The following is a 25,248-nucleotide window of genomic DNA, read 5'->3' as shown; positions in this document are numbered from 1 at the left end:
TGAGTGGTTTGAAGTAAAGGTGGGACTTCGTCAAGGATGCGTTATGTCGCCCTGGCTGTTCAACTTATACATGGATGGGGTGGTGCGAGAGGTGAATGCTAGGGTAGTGAGTCAGGGATTGGAGATGGTTAAAGAAAATGGAGAAAAGTGGGAGGTGAGCCAGCTGTTGTTTGCAGACGACACTGCGCTTGTGGCAGGGTCAGAGGAGGGATTGAGGAAGCTGGTGGCAGAGTTTGGGAGAGTATGTGATAGAAGAAAGCTAAAGATAAATGTGGGTAAAAGTAAGGTGATGAGATGTACAAGGGGTGAAAGTGGCAGTAGACTGGAAGTGAACATTAAGGGAGAGCGACTGGAGGAAGTGGATAGTTTTAGATACTTGGGTGCAAGTGTAGCAGGAAAAGGTGGAGTGAAGGTGGAGGTAGAATGTAGATTGAGAGAAGCGAGTAAATGCCTTGGTGGTTTAAAGAGTGTAATGAGGAATAGACATTTGGGAATGGATGCGAAGAGGAGACTGTATGAAGGAGTGATTGTGCCAACAGCACTGTATGGGGCAGAAACGTGGAACATAAGAGAAGAAGAGAGAAGGAGTTTGAATGTGTTTGAGATGAGGTGTCTGAGAAGTATGGTGGGGGTTACTAGGCTAGATAGAGTGAGAAATGAGGAGGTGAGGAGGAGAACAGGGGTGAAAAAGGATTTGGGAGATAGGGTTGATGAAAGAATATTAGGATGGTTTGGACACATGGAAAGAATGAGTGAAGAAAGACTAGTAAAAGAGGTATGGAAGGCAGATGTGGAGGGAGTGAACATGAGGGGACGTCCTAGGATGAGGTGGATGGATGGGGTGAAGGGGGCTTTGGGGAAGAGGGGAATGTCTGTTGAGGAAGGAAGGGAGAGGACGGAAGACAGAGGTGAGTGGAGAATGGTTGTATATGGATGATGTTGTGACTGCATGAGGAGAAATATGTGTGAGTAAATTTTGACGCAGCCCGAAGGGATTTCTCCCCGTCCTCGCCTTATATGCAAAGGGGGACGGAGAGGGGGGGTCGCCGATTAAATGAAGCGGCCTTGCTGTGGATGTACTGTGTCTTGCGACATTGCTTCTGACCCAGGGCGGTGGGCAGGGTGCAGGGATGACCCGTCATCCAGGAGGTGCTCAGATGAGAGGAAGGGTGGGAGGGGTGTGGAGTGTATTTAGGGATGAAATGGGTGGGAGTGTTTTTATGCCTTTCCCTTTTTGGCTACCTCCCTTGTAAGGGGGAAAAAGCCTTGGTATATGTATGTATGTATTTTCTTGTTTGTAAGTTGCATATGGGCTGTTGGGATCTGAAAACCCTAAGTATGTTTTCTTAGTGCTTTGCTACATTGCCTTTGACTCAAGCAGTATTGTCGGGGACAAGGCTGAACCTTTTATCCACAATATGCTAAGGTGGAAAGGGCAACAAATGGGTGTTGGATAGTTGTAGAAAGGGTAAATACTTTGATTCAGCCACCCCCACATAAGGTGGAAGAGGCCCTTTAGTATATATCAATGGTTCTTAACCTGGGGTACTTGTAACCCCAATTGGTATGAAACCTTAAACCTGGGGGTACAAGACATGATAGCCAGTGCAATGGTATGGTATATTCACCATGAAAAAGTAAAGCACGGTTTGTATCACTAATCCTTTTCATATATTTGCATTGTATTTTTATTGGATGGGGGTATGAGAAAATATCTGAGATATCAAAGGGGCACTGAAAAAGGTTAGGAACCACTGGTATATATGTATATTTACTTGTTCACAAAGTTATAAGTGAAAGCATTATTTGACCATGTTTATATATTTGCTTATACTTTGATTTTAGGATAGTGAATGGCAACTATGCCATTCCTCCGAATGATGGCAAGTATGAATGTTTTCATGAATTAATTCGTGGAATGTTGCGTGTGGATCCAGGACAGCGCTTTTCCGTAGCTGATGTCTTGGAACGGTTGTGTGGAATTGCAGAAACCAAAGGATTCAACCTTAAGTCTTCCCTCAAACTTAAACAGAAGAAAATTGATGTTTCAACCCCAGGTTAGAATTGAGATGTTATTGTAGTTGGCTTCTTATTGGTTGATGAGAAGCTCCTATAAGTGGTATTCCTGCAAGATGGAGATCGGAGAGAGTTGTCTCCTTGCTGCCCGTTTCCAAAATTCGTTCATTTGCAGTACATCAACCGTACAACAATGGAAATGCAGGGGAACGTAGACCCCCAGTGGAACGACCCCCGCCACCTCGATCACCAACTCCACAGCGACCTCCACAGCCGCAACGCCCACCTCCACCTTCCTGCAGCCAAAGTCAGCCTGCAGGTAATTTTTGTTTTATTTGTGAGTGTATCATCTGCTTCTGAACCAAGGCAATGGGCAGGAGGCAGGGATGTCTCTACTGCATCCACAAGGAGCTAAGATAAAAAAGAAACATGTGGATAGTGGATGAAAGTGGGATGAGTAGCGGTGGGAGTGTGCCTTGGCTGGTTACCCCCCTTATAAGGGGGAAGAAGCCTTTGGTCAAACATGAAAATAATTTTTGACTGCATGACAGCATTCATATAATTTTTTTTTTATATATATATATATATATATATATATATTTATGTTGTTTTTTTTAGGCATGGGCCCTACATCAGGAGGTGGAGGTCTCTTCTCATCCCTTAAAGGATACTCTGGAAGTCTTCTAAAAAATATAAAAGACACTTCAAGCAAAGTAATGCAAACTGTTAGTCAGTAAGTAAATTTCTACATTGCTTTATTTCATCCTTGAAGAGCTGTGTGGCTACCCCCCTTGTATGGGGGAAAAGAGCCCTTGATATATGTATTTACCTAGTTGTATTATACGGGAGGGGAGCTATGCTTGTGGTGACCCATCTTTGTATCTTTCATCATCAATTTTGTTCTTAAAATCTTGAAAAGTGTTTGCACACACTGTTTCCTTATCTAATTTATTCCAGGTATCCACCACTTTGTGTGGGAAACTATTCTTTTTCAGATCTCTTCTATAATTATCCTTTTTGACTTTCTTTTCATGTCCTCTTGTTTTTCCGTTGTCCCACTTTAATAAATCATCTCTATCTAGGATTTCCATTCCTTTCACGATTCTATAAATAGTCAGTAGATCTCTTTCTCTTCTTTGTTCCAGACTTGGTAGTTCCAGTATGGACAATCTTTGTTCATATGTTAATTTGGAGAGAGTTGGTGCCATCTTTATCATTGCTCTTTGTATTCTAATTTCTTTATATTCTTTTTAGTACTGGGTGTCCATAGTGTTGCTGTGTACTCCAGTTTCAGTCTTATTAGTGTAACTGATATTTTTTTAATCATTTCCCCATCCAAATAGTCAAATTCCACTTTCATTAACCTTAATAGGTTAAAGGTTTCTCTGACTATTTTATTGATATATTTGTCCTGTGACATGTCTTTGCTGATTATTACTCCAAGGTCTCTTTCCGAATTCACTTTTTTGACTTCTTCACCAATTTTATAATTAATTGATATTCAATTTTTACTTTTTCCAAACTCCATTATATACATGCATATACCAAGGGCTTTTTCCCCCTTATGAGGGAGGTTGCCAAAAAACAAAGGCATAAAAACCATTCCCACCCATTCATTCCTCAATACACTCCACTCCCCTCTACCCTCTACCCTCCCTCTTATCTTGGTACCTCTTGGATGACGGGTCATTGCTGTATCTTGTCCACTGCCCTGGGTCAGAAGCAGTGTCGCAAAACACAGCACATCCACAGCAAGGCCGCTTCATTAAATCGGTGACTCTCCCTCTCTGTCCCCTCATGTAGAAAAGGAGAAGACGGGGAGAAATCCCTTTGGGCTGCGTCAAATTCTTCTCATACATACTATCTCACCCCCATCCCCCCACCCATTCCACCTCATGCATCACATCATCCATATATGACCATTTTCCATTCACCCCTGTCTTCTGTCCTCTCCTGTCCTTCCTCAACAGACATTCCCCTCTTCCCCTAAGCCCCTTTCACCCCATCCATCCATCTCATCCTAGGTTGCACCCTCATGTTCACTCCCTCCACATCTGCCTTCCATACCTCTTTTACTAGTCTTCCTTCACTCATTCTTTCCATGTGTCCAAACCATCGCAATACTCTTTCATCAACCCTATCTCCCAACTCCCTTACCACCCCTGTTCTCCTCTTCACCTCCTCATTTCTCACTCTGTCCAGTTTAGTAACCCCCATCATACTTCTCAGACACCTCATCTCAAACACATTCAAACTCCTTCTCTCTTCCTCTCTTATGTTCTATGTTTCTGCCCCATACAGTGCTGTTGGCACAATCACTCCTTCATACAATCACCTCTTAGCATCCATTCCCAAATGTCTATTTCTCACTACACTTTTTAATCCATCAAGGCATTTACTCGCTTCTCTCAATCAACATTCTACCTCCACCTCCACTCCTCCCTTTCCTGCCACATTTGCACCCAAGTATCTAAAACTATCTACTTCCTCCAGTCACTCTCCCTTAATGCTCACTTCCAGTCTGCTGCCACTTTCACTCCTTGTACATCTCATTATAACTTCTTGATATTAAAGTTCACTTCCCACTTTTGACTCCATTTCCAGATTTTGTCTGGGTCTATCTGTAATGATTCACAATCTTCCTCTGTACTTACTGTCTGCCTGCAGTTTACATGTTTTCAAACAGGATATATTGAGTTACTTTTGTCTTCTTGCATGAGGAAATGAGTTGAAATGTTCTTTAAATTAGCAAATATTATGTACACTTTAAACCCACTATTGGAAATATGATATCAGAAGTACAGGAAAACTGTATATTTCGACTGCTGTAAATAGTCCTCTTCAGCAGAATAATTCTGCTGAAGAGGACTACAGATAGTAGTAGAAATATACAGTTTTCCTGTGTTTCTGATATTATTTCTCCGATAATGGGTTTAAAGTGTACATTTACAAATGTGTTATAACATTACAGTTTCCCATTAGCAAATATTATGTTATAGGGTGGATGAAAGAGTGTTGGGATGGTTTGGTCACATGGAAAGAATGAGTGAAGAAAGACTAGTAAAAGAGGTGTGAAAGGCAGAAGTGGAGGGAGTGAACATGAGGGGGCGACCTAGGATGAGATGGATGGATGGGGTAAAAGGTGCATTGGGGAAGAGGGGAATGTCTGTGGAGGAAGGACAGGAGAGGACAGAAGACAGGGGTGAATGGAGAATGGTTGTATATGATGAGGTTGTGATGCATGAGGTGGAATGGGTGGGGGATGGGGGTGTGTGGTAGTATGTGTGAGAAAAATTTGACGCAACCAGAAGGGATTTCGCCCCGTCTTCTCCTTTTCTGCATGGGGGGGACAGAGAGGTGGTGGGTGTCATCAATTTCATGAAGCGGCCTTGCTGTGGATGTGCTGTCTTGGGACACTGCTTCTGACCCAGGGCAGTGGACAAGATGCATTGATGACCCATCATCCAAGAGGTGCCAAGATAAGAGGGAGGGTAGAGGGTAGAGGGGAGTGGAGTGTATTTAGGGATGGAATGGGTGGGAATGGTTTTTATGCCTTTGTTTTTTGGCTACCTCCCTTGTAAGGGAGAAAAAGCCTTTGGTATATTTACCTAGTTGTAATATACGGGAGGGGAGCTATGCTCGTGGTGACCCGTCTTTGTATCTCTCCGCATCAAGTTTTATCTTAAAATCTTGTATAGTGTTAGCACATACTGTTTTGTTGTCTAATTTGTTCCATGTATTTATCGCTCTTTGTGGGAAACTGTTCCTTTTCAAGTTTTTCTATAACTATCCTTTTTCAATTATTTTCCGTGTCCTCTTGTTTTATCGTTTTCCCACACTAATAGGTCGTTCCTGTCTAAAACTTCCATTCCTTTCATTATTCTGTAGATAGTTAGCAAATCTCCTCTTTCTCTTCTTTGTTCCAGAGTTGGTAGGTTCAATTTGGATAGTCTTTGCTCATATGTTAGTTCGGCGAGTGTCGGTGCTAGTTTGGTTGTCGCTCTTTGTAATCTTTCTAGTTTCTTAATATTCTTTTTGGTACTGGGTGTCCAAAGTGATGCTGCGTACTCAAGTTATGGTCTTATTAGTGTAGTTAGTATTTTCCTTATCATTTCTTCGTCCATATAAGTAAATGCCACTTTGATTGCTCTCAATAAGTTGTAGGTTTCTCCGAACATCTTATTTATATGCTTATCTGGTTTCATGTCCTTTCCAATCATCACTCCAAGATCTTTTTCATAGTTTGTTTCATATGTATGTATGTGTTTTATCCAAATTTATATCTGGTTTGTACATACATACAAAAAGGAAAAGGCATAAAATCATTCCCACCCATTCCATCCCTAAATACACTCCACTCCCCTCCACCCTCCCTCTCATCTTAGCACCTCCTGGATGACAGGTCATCCCTGCACCTTGTCCACTGAAAAAAAGCATCTGGTTTGTAGTCTGTTTAAAATTAAATATACATTTCTATATCTGATTTTGTGAAGAATGACATGCATATTCTTATTTTTTATTTATTTATTTATTTATTTATTTATTTATCTATTTTTTAATACTAGATATATATACTTACTAAGTAATAATTTTGCTTTTCAGATCAATAACAAGAACTGACTTGGACTTCACCTATTTAACATCAAGAATAATAGCCATGTCATACCCTGCAGAAGGCATAGAATCAGCCTATAGAAATCATGTAGAGGATGTTAAAGGTAATTTGAGAGACCATGCCACAGAGACCTGGGGAAGCAGATTGATTGAGATTGATTGATTGATGAAATATAGTTTTAGACATTATTATTATTAATTATATTATTATTATTTATTTATTTATTTATTTATTATTATTTTTTTTTTTTTTGTATATATATATAAAAAAAAAGGTTGATGTGTCCTGTGGTATTCAAGGTATATGTTTTGAGAGTGCATTGTTTTACATGCACACTTTGATAAGGTTAATACTTATTGCATATATCTGGCCTTGCTGTGGATGTGATGTCTTGCTGCTTTGCTTTTGACCCAGGGCAGTGGGTGGGATACAGGGAAGACCTGTCATCCATGAGGAGCTAAGATGAGAGGGAGGAAAGGGTGGTGGGTGGGAGTGGAAAGGTTGGGAGTGGGTACTTGCCTTTTGACTTGGCTATCTCTCTTGTAAGCAGGAAAAAGCCCTTGATATATAGATAGATAAATAGCATATATCTGAATATTATGGTACAGATTTGCATTTTATATGAATTTCTAAGAACATTCTTTTCTTTGCAAAGCTGTTCTGGAGGGTCGTCATCCTGGTCACTACATTATCTATAATGTATCAGGCCGTCAATATCACTCCACCAAGTTCAGTGCAAGAATCATAGAAGGCAATTGGTCTGGAAAACGTGCACCAACATTAGGAGCCCTGTATAATTTGTCTTGTAGCGTCAATGACTACCTCACAAAGGATTCAAAGAACGTAGTAGTTATTCACTGTATTGTAAGTAAATCACAAATAACAGAAAGATTTGTTATTTAAAAAAAATACTGTATTTGTAAACTTCAGACTTGTAGTCTGACCTGTATGCTATCCAAAAGCTAACATCAGTTAATATTTTTTGATAATCTCAATTTCTGAAACTACTGGCCTCGTGTATTAATGTTATTTTTGTTTCTTGGACTTGTAGGATGGGAAAGCATCAACGGCAGTATTAGTTTGTTCTTTTATGCTTCTAGTCCATCTCTTCAAGAGTCCAGAGCAAGCACTTAACATGTTTGCCATAAAGCGAGCTCCTCCCTCTTTACAACCATCACAATTCAGGTGGGTTGATGATGATTGATGATTTGGTTTAATGATGCAACTCATCTTTTTAAGAAGGTTAGGATGATGCCCCATACAGATAACTTTGTAGCATGGAATTTAATAACCATGCCATACTACAAAATGCTCTGTAAGGGGTACCATCCTTATTCATTTTATTTACTAGATTTGATTTGGTCAGGCTTGCCCCAGATTAGGACCAATGATGAGTACCTGGTTATGGTGTTCCTGTTCTCTTGGAACTGATCCTTTACCTCTTCAAATGATGGAGTAAACTTTGAGGGGAGATCCAAGAATGGGATGGGTGGATGGGGTAAAAGGAGCCTTGGGTACAAGAGGAATGTGTGTCAAACAGGAACATGAGAGGGCAAGAGATAGGTGAGAGTGGAGAGTTGTTTTGAATAGATGATAAACTGATGTGGACTGAAAGAATTTATTCTTGTCCGCTCTCTATAGCTTCTTAAGCTGATGAGGGAGAAGGGTTGCCATATAATGGAGCATAGGGGGGTAAACCAGTTTTGGCTGTTGGTCCCTACTGTGGAGTTGCTGTGTCTTGCTATGTTGCTTTTGATGTGGGCAGTGGGTTGGGAATAGGGATGGTACTTCATCTGCAATGTGCTAAGATATAATGGACAACAAATGGGTGTTGGAAGGGTGCAGATTGGGTATATGGCTTGGTTAGGCCACCCCATTATAAGGGGGAAAGGGCCTTTTGGTATATGTATGACATTCAGCAGAACCATGACATACAGGAGATCATTCTTGGTCCCTTTCGACATCTGTGTTCTTGGTTATACTCCTTTCATTATTATCCAGGAGGTGGTGCCAAGATAAGAGGGAGAGAGGAGGGTGGAGGGGAGTGGAATATATAGGAAATGGAATGGGTGGGAGTGGTTTCTATGCCTTTTTCTTTTTGGCTACCTACCGTGTTAGGGGGAAAAAGCCTTTGATATATGTATGTATGTATTATTATCACCCTATGTTGTTACCTTTTTTCACCCATGATCACATCTCTTCCTCTCAGTACTGTGTGAGACAAATCTATCTATATTTGTGTCCATTGTATATAGAAGTTTTACCAGTCAAATTGTTACAGGTATTTGACGTATATGAAGGAGATGGTTTCAGTACCGCCAGCATATCCACACTTCAAACCAGTGACCATTACGTCTATAACTGTAACTCCAATACCAGTATTTACACAGCGGCGGTAAGTGATTTTTGTGTTTTAAGTAAAAATCTCTCCATTTTCTCTCATTTCTATGTCAAGCAAGGAAGGGAGAGGTCAGGGGTTGGGGAGTGATTGAGTGTGGATGATATATTGATGCAGCCTGAATGGATTTCTCTCCGTCTCTAAATCTTCTCCCCGTCTGGGGTATTGGCTGCATATTATTGTGGTTGTATATGGATGATGTTGTGATACATGAGGTGGAATGGATGGGGGGATGGGGGTGAGGTAGTATGTGTGAGAAAAATTTGATGCAGCTCAAAGGGATTTCTCCCTGTCTTCTTTTCTGCATGAGGAGACGGAGAGGGGGGGTTGCCGATTTAATGAAGCAGCCTTGCAGTGGATGTGTTGTGTCATGTGACACTGCCTCTGACCCAGGGCAGTGGACAAGATGCAGGGATGACCCCTCATCCAGGAGGTGCCAAGATAAGAGGGAGGGTGGAGGGGAGTGGAGCATATTAGGGATGGAATGTGTGGGAATGGTTTTTATGCCTTTTTCTTTTTGGCTACCTCCCTTGTAAGGGGGAAAAAGCCTTTGGTATATGTATGTATGCATTATTGTGGAGTTATAAGCTGCTCAGTAACATGCAGCTGATACTTTAGGGTCTATATTGGGTGCCTCTATGGACCAGAGCCACTCATCATTTTGTCTGTAATAGAGGATCTCTATTTATAGAGAAATTATGATACTTTATTATACTGTGACTGTCCCTCCATTATGCTGTCCCCCACTCTTAATAAGGTCCTGTACCACTTTTCTTAATATTCATTTCTTTTTTTTTTGCTGAACCCTGTAGTAAGGGAAAAGAATACTACCACTGAGTGTCCCACTTGAGTAGTAAAAAGTGACAAAAACGGGACAGGGATTAGGACTAGGCATCCTGTAGCCCCACAGGGGACATTCCTAAAAAAAAGTAAAGGCATGAGAGGATCTAGGAGTTTTCCAACCAGTACCCTAAGGTTTGGGTCTTTTAATGTGTGTGGATGTGGGACAGATGAGATAAAAGGGAAGAGATAAGCAGTATATTTGTGAGAAGAAAGATGGATGTATTGGCATTGAGTAAAACTAAGTTGAAAGGGAGGGGCAAGTTTGAGTTTGGAAGTGTAATTGGGAGGGTGTCAGGAGTGAAGAGAGGATGAGGGAGAGAAGGGGTGGCTGTACTAGTAAGTGAAGAGATAGGTTAATGTGGATGAAAGTGAAACTGGGAAGGGAGATGTGGGTGTTTGTAAGTACATATAGGCCTGGTAGTGAGAAGAGTGTAGAGGAAAGGGAAGCTTTTTGGATAAATTTAAATGAGTGCATATAGGGTTTAGGATGAAATGTCACTGTAGTGGTATTGGGAGATGAACCAATATACAGAGTGGTTGTGAAGTGTGGAGTTTCAGGAAAAAATTGTAGTGGAGAGATGATGGTGGAGATGTGTCTAGAAAGAGAGTTGATGATAGGAAATACAGTATTTAGGAAGAAAGTCAAGCATAAGTACACATGTGAGAGGGTGGTGGATGGAAGAGTGGTAGATAGGGCTTTAATGGACTATATAGTGGTAACCAGGAGAAGAGTAGAAGAGTTTTGGATGTACATGTTTTAAGGGGAGAGAATGTTTTTTCTTTTCTTTGGAAGTAAGTTGAGAGTAGAGGATAGATGGATAAAGAGAGAGGAAATGGAGAGAAGGTAAGGAGGCACTTAGAGTAAACTGCTTAAATGAGAAAAAAAAAAGAGGAGTACAAGAAGAAGTTGAGAAAGGAGTGGGAGTGAAGGATAGAGTAGAACTAGGAGTGGAGGAGGAATGGGGATGGTTCAAGGAGGGAGTCACAAGATGTGCAGAGATGGTGTGTGGAACAAGGAGGATGGGAGGAAATAGAAGGAAGGGTAGTGATTGGTGGGATGAGGAAGCAAAGAAGGTTGTAGAAGAGAAGAAACAAGCATTCAGAGATTGGTTACAAAATAGGATGAGAGAATTATATAATAGGTACAAAGAAAAGAGAAGGGAATTAAAGCATAAGATAAAGGAGGCAAAAAGGAGAACAGATGTGAAATGAGGTAAGAGTATGACAGAAAATTTTGAAAGTAAAAAATTTTACTTATAACCAGTTGAAGTTGAGTTTGAGTGGAACCACACTAGAACTGCGAAAGGGAGAAGGATATTCATTCTCAATATATAGACTGATAGCTGTCTGGGTAACAACAGAATTAATAAAAAAAAAAAAAGAATCTTAACCCCTTCGATACGATGATGCTTACGTAGGCGTCATGAGGAGCAAGTGGGTATGTGAGGATGCCGATGTCGGCCCCCATACGCTGTAAACTGGCTTCATCATATTTTCTATGGTTATCAAAATTCACGGGTAAAAGAGAGAATGACCAAAACAGTGGTGACTTTATTTTTTATAATGCAAGTATTATGACGCAACATCGCACGTCTGGCAGCTAATGCTGCCCGCAAGATTTTAGCCCGGAGTGAAGGGGTTAAAGTACACTACAACTGAGGGAATAAGGATTTTTCAGGTTAGGAATGAAATGATAACATCACAATTTTATTATAGATGGTCATTTTTATCCAATGCAGGGATGGAATCCGACCATATGTTGAAGTGTGGCAAGGGGAGCATCGAGCTTTATCAACATTACAAGATTATGATGCAATGAAATTGTACATGCCCCATGACAATAAGGTAATAATTCATTTCTCTTCCTCCCCCCTTTTCTCTCTCTCTCTCTCTCTCCTTTTCTTTCTTTTCTTTTTTTCCTCTCATATTCTCTATCTCTCCTATCTCTCCCTGTTTCCTTCTAACTCATCCTCTACCTCTCTCCCTCTTTTCTCTCAATTTTAAATTTTTTCTATTTCATATTGTCTTTTATATTTCCTATCTGTTATCGTATGTTCTATTTTCTCTTCTCTATTCTCTATTTTTGTATTTTTTTTCGCTCTCTTTTTCATAGTGTGAAGTGCTATGTGATTAAAAAAAAAAAAAAAATGAAATTATGAATCTTTTACTCCTGAATGGGAGTAACAGATATTTTTGTCCAACAGATTTGATTAATTTACATTGGATTCTGGTGATGTAATCCTTTGTTGTTTGTTTACCTTCCAGATTAGCATTCCAATCAATGTTCACTTAGTGGGTGATGTTTGCATTTATGTGTATCATGCTCGTCGTATTATGGGTAAAGTTACTGGCATCAAGGTAGTTCAGCTTCAATTCCACACTGGCTTCATTCCAGAAGAAGACACATCAATTAGATTTTCCCTGTAAGTATGAAGAGTTTTTCCTTTTGCATGTTGTATGCATGATGTGGAATGGGTGGGGGGATGGGGGGTGAGGTAGTATGTGTGAGAAGAATTTGATGCAGCCCGAAGGGATTTCTCCCTATCTTCTTCTTCTCTGCATGAGGGGACAGAGAGGGGGGTCGCCGATTTAATGAAATGGCCTTGCTGTGGATGTGCTGTGTCTTGCTACATTGCTTGTGACCCAGGACATTGGGCGAGATGGAGGGATGACCCGTCATCCAGGAGGAACCAAGATAAGAGGGAGGGAGGGGGTGAATGGGATTGGAGTGTGTGGGGATGGGGTGGGTGGGAGTAGATTTTATGCATTTGTTTTTTGGCTACCTCTCTTGTAAGGGGGAAAAAGCCATTGGTATATGTATGTATATATTGATAGTTAAAAAAAAAAATTCTTTTGCAGACGAGAATTAGATGATATTCAGGAGCCTGATAGATATCCTGAGAAGTTTCAGACTACGGTAAACATCTTTGTATCAGATGTTGAACGTATGCCCCCACAGCCTCCCCCTTGGGTAACACATTCATCATCAGCTCTAAAGCCCAATGTTGTATTTTCTACTGTGATAGAAATGGAAGAAGTTATTGATAAGTTTGGTAAGTTGCTATTCCAATATTAGTTTAGTTTATTGTGGTAAATCGTGATGTAGTTAACCAGTTGTTGCCTCAAGTTTCTATTGGAAACACACCATCTAGCAGTAGCTAGTAACAGTCTGCAGGTCCTGCTGTTTGAGATGAAATGCCTGATAAGTATGTTAGGGATTAGTAGGCTGGATAGAATGAGAAATGGGGATGTGAGGAGGAGAGCAGGGGTGGAAAGGGAGTTGTGAGAGAGGTTGATGAAAGAGTATTGGGATGGTTTGGTCACATGGAAAGAAAGAGTGAAGAAAGATTAGAAAAAGAGATGTGGAAGGCAGAGGTGAAACTAGTGAACATGAGGGGGCAACCAAGGATGAAATGGATGGATGGGGTAAAAGGAGCATTGGGAATGAGTGGAATGTCTGTTGAAGGAAGGAAGAGAGAAGACAGAAGATAGGGGTGAGTGGAGAATGGTTGTATATAGATCATACTGTGATGCATGAAAGGGAGTGGGTGGGGGGTGGGGGTGAGGGAGTATGTGTGAATGATATTTTGACACAGCCTGAAGGGATTTCTTCCCGTCTTCTCTTTTTCTGCATGAGGGGATGGAGAGGGGGTGGTTGCCAATTAAATGAAGCAGCCTTGTTGTGGATGTGCTGTGTCTTGCTGCATTGCTTCTGACCCAGGACAACAGGCGAGATGTAGGAATGAACTGTCAATCAGGAGGAACCAAGATAAGATGGAGGGAAGGGGGTGGATGGGAGTGGAGTATGTGGGGATGGAATGGTTGGGAGTGGATTTTATGCCATTGCTTTTTGGCTACCTCCCTTGTTAGGGGGGGAAAAGCCATTGATATATGTACACACTTCAGACCAGGTGAATATGCAGTAATTTCAAGGAGCAGCTCAAAAGAAAAATTATATATTTGTCTGGATATTAAGTTGCTTGCTGGCCAAGCAGTTTAGAGTGTTGGTACTTGCGGCGGAGGTCAAGGTGATTGCAGTGTGAACTCTGCTGTCAGAGAGTTGGACCGAGGGCCTGGTTCATTAAATTCCACACCACAAAGTCCTCTGTAAGGGGCACCATACTAACCTCCTGATAGGGGGAGTTCTTGACATTAAGCCAAATCATCAATCATCATGAGGTCTCCTGGAAGGGAGATCTGGGACAACAGATTTATTGGTTGATTATATTAGATGTTTACTGTTGCAGCGAGTGCTCATAGTTCCCCGGCGTCAGTGAGAAGGGATTCACTTCCAAAACCAGAGAGTGGAGCCAGCCAAGGGGCGAACAAGGCGGACTTCATGGCATCACTTAATTGGGATAAAAAAACACATGATGCTAATGTAAGGTTAAGGGTGGAATCATGATGTAAAAGAGTATATATTTTTTAATTAAGATGGAAATATATACATGCATATATATGTGTGTGTGTGTGTGTATATATATATGTATATATAAATATATATATACCTATATATATATACATACACATATATTATATATATACATATATACATACATATTATATATATATATACACATATACACATTTTAACAACCACAATACACTTTAATTCTAAGCCATCAAAGGCCAGCATGCAGAAATTGAAATGTGGTACTGCCTAGGACTCGTACCTGGCATCCTCATGAGAAGTGCGGCAGTGACTTACCAACTAGGCTTTCAAGAGAGACTTATTTATATATATATATATATTTTTTTTTCTCCACATTGAACATGTATAATTTATTTCCAGAAAGAGCAGGAGGAGGAGGTACTGATCTCGGATGAGGAAGATGTTCCTTTGGAAGGTTGTGATCCACAGCCAACAGCACCGCCACCACCACCACCTGCTCCAGCACCAGAAGTGGACCTGCTTAACTGGGGAGCTGGACCAACAAAGAGTGCTGTAAATCAGCCTACAGCAAATGTGAATTTACTAGATATTGCTGGAGGCATCAAAAAAGATCCCAGTAATTTTGATCTGCTTAGTGGTCTTGGTGAATCAGGTGCTCCACAAGCTTCTACCAAGGAACCACAAACAGGAACAAATTTATTTGATCCCTTTGGTAATGCGACATCAGGAGGTGAAGCTGCAGTTGGCAGTACACCAGACCTATTAGGAAACCTTGGAAGCAAACAAGCTGGTGTTCAAAATACGCAGAGTATCTTTGGACATTTTCATGCTGTAAGTTTCGTTGAGTTTGAAACATTTTGATTCGATAGAATTTTTTTTTTTTTTTTTTCTTTTTCTTTTATATTGTAACTTGTAGGTGATTATAGATGATGTAGGGATGACCTGTCATCCATGAGGAGCTAAGATGAGAGGGAGGAAAGGGTGGTGGATGGGAGTGGAATGGGTGGGAGTAGGTATGTGTCTTTTGACTAGGCTACCTCATTTATAGGGGAGAATAAGCCATTGGTATATAGATAGGTAATTATAGAAAAAAATTGCCTTAATCACCACGAAGGACATCTCTGAAGTATTATTTGATTCATCTTTTCTTGAACTTTTTCATCTAGAATAACCTTGCAACTAACAAAGTCAATTTCTTTGTTTTGATGTAATCTTCTGGTGTTGCCCTTACAGGGTCTAACAGATAAATCCGTACAACTTCTTATCACATGTTTTAAGATTAATATCTCGGGTTATAATAAACAGAGAGTTATGAAATTTTCAGTATATTTAGAAAAGGCAATAAGAACAATGATTTCATTCAATGTAACCACCTTCAGCTGTTATGACGCTTTCAACGCGTTTACGAAACTTGGATACAGCGTTGATGATCTCAGACTTTGATAATGAACCCACAGCCTTCTTGATGTCTGTCTTCAGGGTTGTTATACTTCTGTGTGGCTTGTCACATGCCTTGGCCTCAATTCGCGCCCAAAAATAATAATCTAAAGGGTTTAGGTCTGGCGAATTTGAGGGCCACAACTCTTTGTTCCAGAACTGCACATTTGACCCTTCGAGAAGGTTGGTGGTCCTCTTCGCTGTGTGGGCTGGAGCCGAGTCTTGTTGGAAGACAAACTGGTTGCCACTAGCCTTATCTTTCATCCAGGGTATTATTTTCTCTTCTAGAACTTTGCAATAGACAACGGCATTGACTTTCTCCTTGTTGTTGAAGAAGTGAGTGAAGACGTCCCCCTCAGTTGACACCACACAGAGCACCATGACACTTGCTGGTTTCTTCGTCGTTGTCTTGTGTTGAACCTCTGAGGATGAGGAGGCTATCCAGCGATCATTCCGCTTATTGAAAGTCGCATCAACCGTGAAAATCTTCTCGTCGGAAAAAAACTTGATGACTGAGCCATTCGACTTCATCCAGTTCAACAGCTTTTGGCACCTGGTCAAGCGGATTTCTTTCATTTTTCGTGTCAAAAGATGTCTTTTTCCTTGTGAGAATGAGGTTAATCCCAATTTCTTTAATGCTCTGTGAATTGTCATTGTGCTGACACCTCTCTTCTTTGCCAATGTCGATAATGGTAAGGCTGGATTTGCATTGACACTTCTCTTGAGACCAGCTAAAAAGCGAGGTGTTAGAATTCTGCCCCTTCTGGGCTTGTGAGCAGCTCGTTGGTCTTCGCCGGTCTCATCAAAACGTTTACAAACATCGTAAACAGTTTGTCTGGAGTATTTTAGCATCCTTATTATGGCGCTAGGAGTGTGACCCGCGTGACGAAGTTCGCATATGGCTGAACGTTTGGCTTGTTCCATTGCTTAATGTTTATTGCACCGGTGCTAGTATACAACTGGCTAAATTATTAGACAAATGGAAGTATGTGGAAACAATCAGAATTGCCATATGTTACTTTTTAAGTGCTTAAAACCTCTTCAAAGTTTGTACGAATTTATCTGTTAGACCCTTATTCAAAATATTTCTTCCTTCATTTTCTCCTTGAATTGATCTTCTGCCCACCAGTTTTATTTCTGTACTCTTACTATGCATAAAGTTGAACAGATTTGATATCGGTGAAGCATATGGGTACTCTTGTTGTCGAAGGATTACAGAGGATTACAAAGGCGGAGCATGCAGACAGGAGACCTTTTGGTCCATATCTAGGTTGGATACGAAAAAAAAAAAATAATAATAATAATACTCTTTTATGTATTTTGTAATGGTCTTCCTTTGCCTTTGTTTGGGGAACATTTTAGTTCTGCCCATACCTGTCAATCTATCAAAGAACATAAGAAAGAAGGAGACTGAAATAGACCATAAAGCCTATACAAGGCAGTTTCCATGTCCATTATCACCTATCATCCATATCCATAAAGTTATCTAACCTTCTCTGAAAGTAACTGAGTTTCAGCACTCACTACATAGTTACTAAGTCTATTCCATTCATTGACCACTCTATTGGAAAACCAGTGCTTGCTTTTTCCCCTTTATAAGGGAGATAGCCAAATCAAAAGGCATGTACCCATTCACACCCATTCTGCTCTCACCTATTGCTGTCACCCATCCACCACCCTTTCCTTCTTCTCATCTTAGCTTTTCATGGTCTGCCCACACCTAAGAAAACTAATTATTTATTTCAGTTTTACCAGCCTCCCTAGCTTCACCTTCGCAAATATGCAAGGAAATATGTTGAGTTAGAAGTGTATGTATGTGTGTGTATATATATATATATCTATATATATATATATATATATATATATATATATATATATATATATATATATATATATATATATATATATATATATATATATATATATATATATATATATATATATATATATATATATATATATATATATCACAAGTAACACCACAGTCGGATGAAAGAGAGGGTTGAGTAAGCACAGCTATATATTTCGATTGCTAAATGCAATCCTCTTCAGTAATATATATATATATATATATATATATATATATATATATATATATATATATATAAATACATGTATATACACACATACACAAAGACTTTAAATTATTTTTCCTCTTGACTTGCAATAGTTAAAATAGCAACCATTGTCTAATTAGAAACAGTAGTTAAAACAGCAGCCATTGTCTAATTTGAATATTTATGTTCCAGGGTGTACCAAATATTGGTGTTGGTGGGGCTCCACCAATGGCAGGGACAGGGGCAGCCATGGGTGGCCCTCGAATGATGGGTGCCAGTAGTCCAATAAATTCCATGGCATCTGGCTTTCCAAGAAGTAATACTCCTCAGCCTCAGCAACAGCAGCAACAATCATCGAAACCTTCAGATCCATTTGCAGATTTAGGTTAGAAGTTATATTACTGTAAGATGCTTCTGAAAATTTTTCTTCTTAAGGGACATACACATATGAATATGCATATGGTTTGGACACATGGAAAGAATGAGTGAAGAAAGACGAGTAAAAGAAGAGTAGAAGGTAGAGGTGGATTGAGTAACGGGAGGGGCCAACCAAGGCAACCAAAGGGGAAAAAGCCAAAAATTACATCCATTTTAATCTAGGATGTATGGAAGGATTGCTGTATGGAGGCTGAAGTTTTTTTGTATCTGTCTTAGCAAAAGGGCCAGTTTTGAGGCATTTCTAAGCATATTTTGTGATATGGTTTTTTATCTATCCAAGATAGCACCACAAATTAGGTACTGAATGAAAGAACATGATCTACTGTACATATAGCAACCGTTAGAATGGATTAATTTTCCCCCATGAATTTGAAAAGATATGAAATTCTTGAAATTCTTGACTATTTTTGCTCACCTGGAGACATTGTTTTTGTATGGATGTTTTAATTTTAAGTGAATTTAGACCAAAAGTCATACATAATTTCAGCATCTAATATAATATTTCATATTTACAGAAACCTGTCAATGATGTTGGGCAATACTAAATAGTACAAAAGTAAATCCAATACAGAAACTCGTTAAAAATCCAGAAAATTATCCAGAAGATACTTTACAATGGCATTAAGTTGTTGTACATGAACATTTTCTGCATGAGGGGATTGGAGAGGGGGGTCGCCAATTTAATGAAGTGGCCTTGCTGTGGATGTGCTGTGTCTTGCGACACTGCCTCTGACCCAGGGCAGTGGACAAGATGCAGGGATGACCCGTCATCCAGGAGGTGCCAAGATAAGAGGGAGGGTAGAGGGTGGAGGGGAGTGGAGTGTATTAGGGATGGAATGGGTAGGAATGGTTTTTATGCCTTTGTTTTTTGGCTACCTCCCTTGTAAGGGGGAAAAAAGCTTTGATATATGTATATGTATGTGCATGAAAAATTCCCTGATTCTCTGAACTGGTTAGATCATGCATTCTCTGTTTATTATCATTCAGGAAGCGCGCTGGCTGAGCGGGTTAGGGCGTCGTTACTTGTGGTGAAGGTTGAGGTGAGGGCGGTTCAAATCCTGCCACTGGGGAAGTTGAACCAAGGGCATGGTTCATTAAATTCCATTCTACAAAGCCCTCTGTGAGGGGTACCGTCCTAACCTCCTGATAAGGGGGGGGAATGTGTGACATTAAACCATATCATCATTATCATTATCACTCAAAGTAAAAGAGAACAAGTAATACAGCAGTGGCTATATTTTACAATGTGAGTAGTGCGATGCAGTGTACATATGGCAACCAATGTTGTGCATGAGAATTTGATTTGACTGGAATGGTTAAAAGTCACAGAAAATTCATCAATTCTTACGGTTGATATATGTATAGTAGATCATGCTCATTCATTTGGTACCTCATTTGTTACTCCATCTTGGATAGAAAAAAATGATACCACAAAATATGCTTAGAAATACCTCAAAATTGGCCTTTTTGGTAAGATAGCAAAAAATTCAGCCTCCATGAAGCAATGGGTGAATGGGAGTGGAGTGGGTGGGAGTGAGATAAGTGGGAGTGGATTTATGCCTTTGACTTTGGCTACCTCCCTTGTGAGGGGGGGAAAAGGCCTTTGGTATATGGTATGTATGTATATACATTTAAGCAGTTCACTCTAAGTACCTCCCTACTTTCTGCCCTTTTCCTCTTTCTCCACCTATTCTCCACTCTCAATTTACCTTCCACCAGATAATGATCTAATATTCCCCCACTCTCTCCCCTTAGAACATGTATATCTTTAATTCTTCCTACCATACTCCTGGTCACCACTATATAGTCCATTAACACTATCTGCCACTCATCTATCCACCACCCTCTCCCATGTGTACTTATGCTTGAGTTTCTTCCTAAACACTGTATTTGCTATTATCAACTCTCTTTCAAGACACATCTCCACCATCAATTCTTCACTATGATTTTTACCTGGAACTCCATACTTCCCAATCACTCTGTCTATTGGTTCATTTCCTACCCTAGCATAAAGGTCTCCCAATACAACTACATTGACAGAAGTAAAGAAGGTGAAGAAAGATTAGTAAAAGAAGTGTGGAAGGCAGAGGTGGAAGGAGTGAATATGAGGGGGCATTCTAGGATGAGATGGATGGATGGGTGAAAGGGGCATTACAAAAGAGAGGAATGTCTGTTGAGGAAGAATGGGAGAGGACAGAAGATAGGGGTGAATGGAGAGGGGTTGTGTATAGATTATGCTGTGATGCATGAGGGGGAGTGGGTGGGGGATGGGGGGTGAGGAAGTATGTATGAGAAAAAAATTTGACGTAGCCCGAAGGGATTTCTCCCTGTCTTCTCCTTTTCTGCATGGGGGGGATGGAGAGGGTGAGTTGCTGAATTTATGAAGTGGCCTTGTTGTGGATGTGCTGTGTCTTGAAACACTGCTTCTGACCCAGGGCAATGGACAGGATGCAGGGATGACCCATCATCCAGGAGGTGCCAAGATGGGAGGGAGGGAGGAGGGTGGAAGGGAGTGAATATATAGGAAATGGAATGGGTGGGAGTGGTTTCTATGCCTTTTTCTTTTTGGCTACCTCCTGTGTAGGGGGAAAAAGCCTTTGTTATATGTTATGTATATACATTCATGTATATGTATGTTAAAGCATATTATTAGTATTATTTCTTTTGGGGGAACAGGTAATTTATCAGGTCTGGGAGGAGCTGGATGGAGTGGTTCCAAGCCTACAACTCCGATGGGAGGAACACCATTGGGTGGCAGTACTCCAGTTATGGGTTCACCTCAACACAAACAGCAACAGCCGCAGGGTGCGACTACTTGGGCAGGACAGAATTCAGGTTTGGTTATTGGTTATTGTTGTTGTTCTTGTTCCCTAGACTGTGTGGTTGAGCAGTCTTGTGTTGTTGTTAAGTTGTTCATGGTGTTAGTAAGGGAGAACACATGAGTAACAGAGGAGATTCATTAACCTCATGGGATCCTGCCAGAGATCCCCCCATCTAAAATGTGTTGTATTTGTATTTTGTAGGTATCACTGCTGTGTAATCTGATGGTATATGCAGCTACATTTACTTGTGTCTTTTTATTTCTAATTGTCAAACTTTATTTTGAATTAATTTATATTGCCTGCTAGAACTGTCCTTTAATTTTTTTCTCCAAAAATTAATGCTTCTATGTGGAAAACTTGTGTCTGTTTGAGGATGAATGCAAAGATGAGACTGTACAAAGGGTTGATTGCACTGTATAGGGTAGAGATTTGGAATTCAAGGGAGGCAGGAGTGGATGGAGTGAATTTGAGAGGAAGGTCACAAATAAGGGTGGATGTGGTAAAGGAGGAATTGGATGCAAGAGGAATGTTTATTGAGAAAGGAATAGAGTGCAAAATATAGGAGTGAATGGTTGCAAAATGGATGATGAAAAGATGCAACTTACTTGTTTTTTATTTAGATCTCATCACTATGGCCAGTCTTGTGACCAAGTCCAAAGGGATGTTGTTGTTGTTGTTGTTGTTGTCGTTCCCTAGACTGTCTGTCCGAGCAGTCCCGTCTCCCCAAGGAAGGCCACAGCCGAAACTGGGTTTTCCCACAAATCCTTTATAGAGTGTATGTTGTGTTGTTTGCATGCATGATTGTGTATAATGCAGTCTTCCATTATGTGTTGTATGGTATGGGGTGAAGTGTTACATCCTGGGCAGCTGTTCACAACACGGTCGTCCAGCCTCTTCTGGTAGCTTAGAAGTGCTGGGTGGTGACCGCATCGCAGTCTGGCCAAGTGGACTCTGTCCTTTCGTGGGAGAGAGGATTCAGAAGGGTGGATATCAGGGGGTCTGGCATGCAGCAGTGTGTTGTCTTTCAGTGTGTTAATGGAGCGGTGAGTGATATGTGAGGGATGTTCTTCGTGTATGTGTTGTAAATATTTACTGTGGATGAAATGGAGCTTTGCTGCATAACATGGTACAGGTAAACAAGCTACAGTTCTCAGGACCTATTGTGGAAGCACCATGTCACTCTGTATTGCCTTGGATCTCAGTGGTGTTGCAGGGAATAAGGATGATTTATTATCCTCAAGATGTCATAATGGGAGGGGAAATGAATGGGTTTGAATGAGTATTGGGTAGGTATATGCTTTGACTCTACCAGTCCCTATATATATAAAAAGGAATTTGTCTTGGTTTGTATGTATGGAAGGCAGACATGGAGGGAGTGAACATGAGGGGACATCCTAGGATGAGATGGATGGATGGGGTGAAAGGGGCTTTGGGGAAGAGGGGAATGTCTGTTGAGGAAGGATGGGAGGGGACAGAAGACAGGGGTGAATGGAGAATGGTTGTATATGGATGATGCTGTGATGCATGAGGTGGAATGGGTGGGGGGATGGGGGATTAGGTAGTATGTGTGAGTAAAATTTGACGCAGCCCAAAGGGATTTCTCCCTGTCTTCTCCTTTTCTTCATGGGAGGATGGAGAGGGGGGTCGCCGATTTAATGAAGCGTCCTTGCTGTGGATGTGCTGTGCCTTGCGACACTGCCTCTGACCCAAGGCAGTGGATGCAGGGATGACCTGTCATCCAGGAGGTGCTAAGATAAGAGGAGGGTGGAGGGGAGTGGAGTGTATTCAGGGATGAAATGGGTGGGAATGATTTTATGCCTTTTCTTTTTGGCTACCTCCCTTGTAAGGGGGAAAAAGCCTTGGTATGTGTATGTATGTATGTTGTATGTAAGAAGCTTACCATGTGTATGTCTCTTACTGTGGAAGAATGAAGGAAGAATTTTTGATAACTCTAAATTTTATTTGTACTCTTAATACAAGTACATGTATATACCTAAGGGCAATTTTGAATATTTTGTGAAAAATGCACTCTATCCCTCTGGAATTATAGGTGTGATGGGACAGGCAGCACCAGGCATGATGGGGCAAGGCATGATGGGTAGCTCAGGTGGTGTTGGCTTGGGTGGGTGGCAGCCACAACAACAGCAGCAACAACAACAACAACAGCAACAGCAGCAGCCGAAGACTCCAAGTGGGACCCCACATCATCAGATGAAATCGCCATCTCAGCCAAACTATGGTAGAACCCACTTTGATAATTTAGGTAGGTACCAAGAGGTTGATATAGATTTTTTTTTCTATAACCATTCTGCTTGATCTATTCTCTTATTGTAAATTATTTTTGTCATAATATGTCATTCCATGCTTAAAAGTTAAAAAAAAAACTGTATGCGAACTTGAAATTTCAGGGGAGAGAGCATTTATAAGAACTCCTATAATTTCATGATTTTGTTTCCATTTATAGGAAAGAATGCTCCAAACAGTTCTGGAAATGGAAAACCCAAGACAGGTGATGCATTCCAGGATCTTTTGGGTTCTCAAGGTTTCACATTCACCAGTAACAAAGAAACAGGTCCAAAGACAATGGCGGAAATGAAGAAAGTTGAACTTGTAAAAACGATGGATCCAGAAAAATTGAAGGTAAAGGAATGTAAAGAATATAATTTAGATTTACTTTGTTCTAGTGGTAACACCTGTGTTAAATGTATTAACATTATAACATATGTCTAAGGGAAAAGTACAAATAATAGTGTGTTATCTGTCTGTTAAACATTTTATTTTGTGACTATATACCACTTGTATATTTGCTTGGAGGTGAGGAGGAGGACGGGGGTGGAAAGGGAGGTGGGAGATAGGGTTGATGAAAGAGTATTGGGATGGTTTGGACACATGGAAAGAATGAGTGAAGAAAGACTAGTAAAAGAGGTGTGGAAGGAGTGAACATGAGGGGGTGACCTGGGATGAGATGGATGGATGGGGTAAAAGGGGCTTTGGGGAAGAGGGGAATGTCTGTTGAGGAAGGACAGGAGAGGACTGAAGACGGGTGAATGGAGAATGGTTGTATTTGGATGATGTGATCCATGAGGTGGAAGGTTGGGGAATTGTGGGTGAGGGAGTGAAAAAAATTTGACGGAGCCCGAAGGGATTTCTCCCCGTCTTCTCCTTTTCTGCATGAGGGGATGGAGAGAGGGGGGGGTCGCCAATTTAATGAAGCGGCCTTGCTGTGGATGTGCTGTGTCTTGTGACACTGCTTCTGACCCAGGGCAGTGGACAAGATGCAGGGATAACCCATCATCCAGGAGGTGCCAAGATGAGAGGGAGGGAGGAGAGTGTAGGGGAGTGGAGTGTGATAGGATGGAATCAGTGGGAGTGTTTTTTATGCCTTTGTTTTTTGGCTACCTCCCATATAAAGAAAAAAAAGCCTTCGGTATGTGTATGTAGTAGAGGAAAGGGAGGATTTTGGATAGATTTAAATGAATGCACAGAAGGATTAGGGAGAAATGTCAGTGTAGTGGTATTGGGAGACCTTAATGCTAGTGTAGGAAATGAACCAATAGAAAGTGGTTGATAAGTGATGTTCCAGGAAAAAATTGTAGTGGAGAGTTGATGGTGGAGATGTGTCTAGAAAGAGAGTTGATGATAGCAAATACAGTGTTTAGGAAGAAAGTCAAGCATAAGTACACATGGAAGAGGATGGTCAATGAAAGGGTGGTAGATAGAGTGTTAATGGACTACATAGTGGTAACCAGGAGTATGGTAGGAAGAGTTGAGGATGTACATGTTCTAAGGGGAGAAAGTGGGGGAATATCAGATCATTTTTTGGTGGAAGGTAAGTTGAGAGTGGAGGATAGATGGAGAAATAGGAAAAGGACAGGAGGTAGAGAGGTCCTTAAAGTGAACTACTTAAATGAAAAAGAAAAAGAGGTGTACAAAAAGGCTGAGAGAGGAGTGGGAGGGAGTGAAGGATAGAGTAGAACTAGGAGTGGAGGAGGAATGGGGATGGTTGAAGGAGGGAGTCACAAGGTGTGCAAAGATGGTGTGTGGAACAAGGGGGGTGGGAGGAAATAGAAGGAAGGGTTGTGAGTGGTGGAATGAAGAAGCAAAGAAGGTTGTTGGATAAAAAGAAGTGAGCTTTCTTACATTGGTTACAAAATTGGATGAGAAAATCATATGAGAGGTATAAAGAAGAGAGAAGTAAAGCATAAGATAAAGTAGGCAAAGAGGAGAGC

At 40.8% G+C, this 25,248-nt stretch overlaps 1 protein-coding gene across 3 annotated transcripts in view; it reads left to right on the top strand.

Moving 5' to 3' along the window:
• Positions 1-25,248, top strand: part of aux (cyclin-G-associated kinase) — a 58,579-nt gene that overhangs the window by 23,625 nt on the left and 9,706 nt on the right. For all 3 annotated transcript variants that reach the window (XM_076203122.1, XM_076203121.1, XM_076203120.1), the window contains 16 exons: positions 1,846-2,057; positions 2,192-2,335; positions 2,635-2,749; positions 6,619-6,734; positions 7,287-7,495; positions 7,683-7,816; positions 8,913-9,026; positions 11,612-11,717; positions 12,138-12,295; positions 12,732-12,925; positions 14,120-14,253; positions 14,665-15,096; positions 17,952-18,144; positions 20,874-21,032; positions 23,070-23,282; positions 23,484-23,659. In XM_076203122.1, the coding sequence (XP_076059237.1) occupies positions 1,846-2,057; positions 2,192-2,335; positions 2,635-2,749; positions 6,619-6,734; positions 7,287-7,495; positions 7,683-7,816; positions 8,913-9,026; positions 11,612-11,717; positions 12,138-12,295; positions 12,732-12,925; positions 14,120-14,253; positions 14,665-15,096; positions 17,952-18,144; positions 20,874-21,032; positions 23,070-23,282; positions 23,484-23,659 (2,809 nt within the window). The remainder of the gene's footprint in view (positions 1-1,845; positions 2,058-2,191; positions 2,336-2,634; positions 2,750-6,618; positions 6,735-7,286; positions 7,496-7,682; positions 7,817-8,912; positions 9,027-11,611; positions 11,718-12,137; positions 12,296-12,731; positions 12,926-14,119; positions 14,254-14,664; positions 15,097-17,951; positions 18,145-20,873; positions 21,033-23,069; positions 23,283-23,483; positions 23,660-25,248) is intronic.

The sequence above is a fragment of the Oratosquilla oratoria genome, chromosome 19 (genome assembly GCF_046742065.1).
Source record: "Oratosquilla oratoria isolate Oo_2021 chromosome 19, ASM4674206v1, whole genome shotgun sequence".
In the NCBI taxonomy this organism is placed as follows: Eukaryota; Metazoa; Arthropoda; class Malacostraca; order Stomatopoda; family Squillidae; genus Oratosquilla; species Oratosquilla oratoria.
This window is presented reverse-complemented; position numbering and strand designations above follow the sequence as displayed.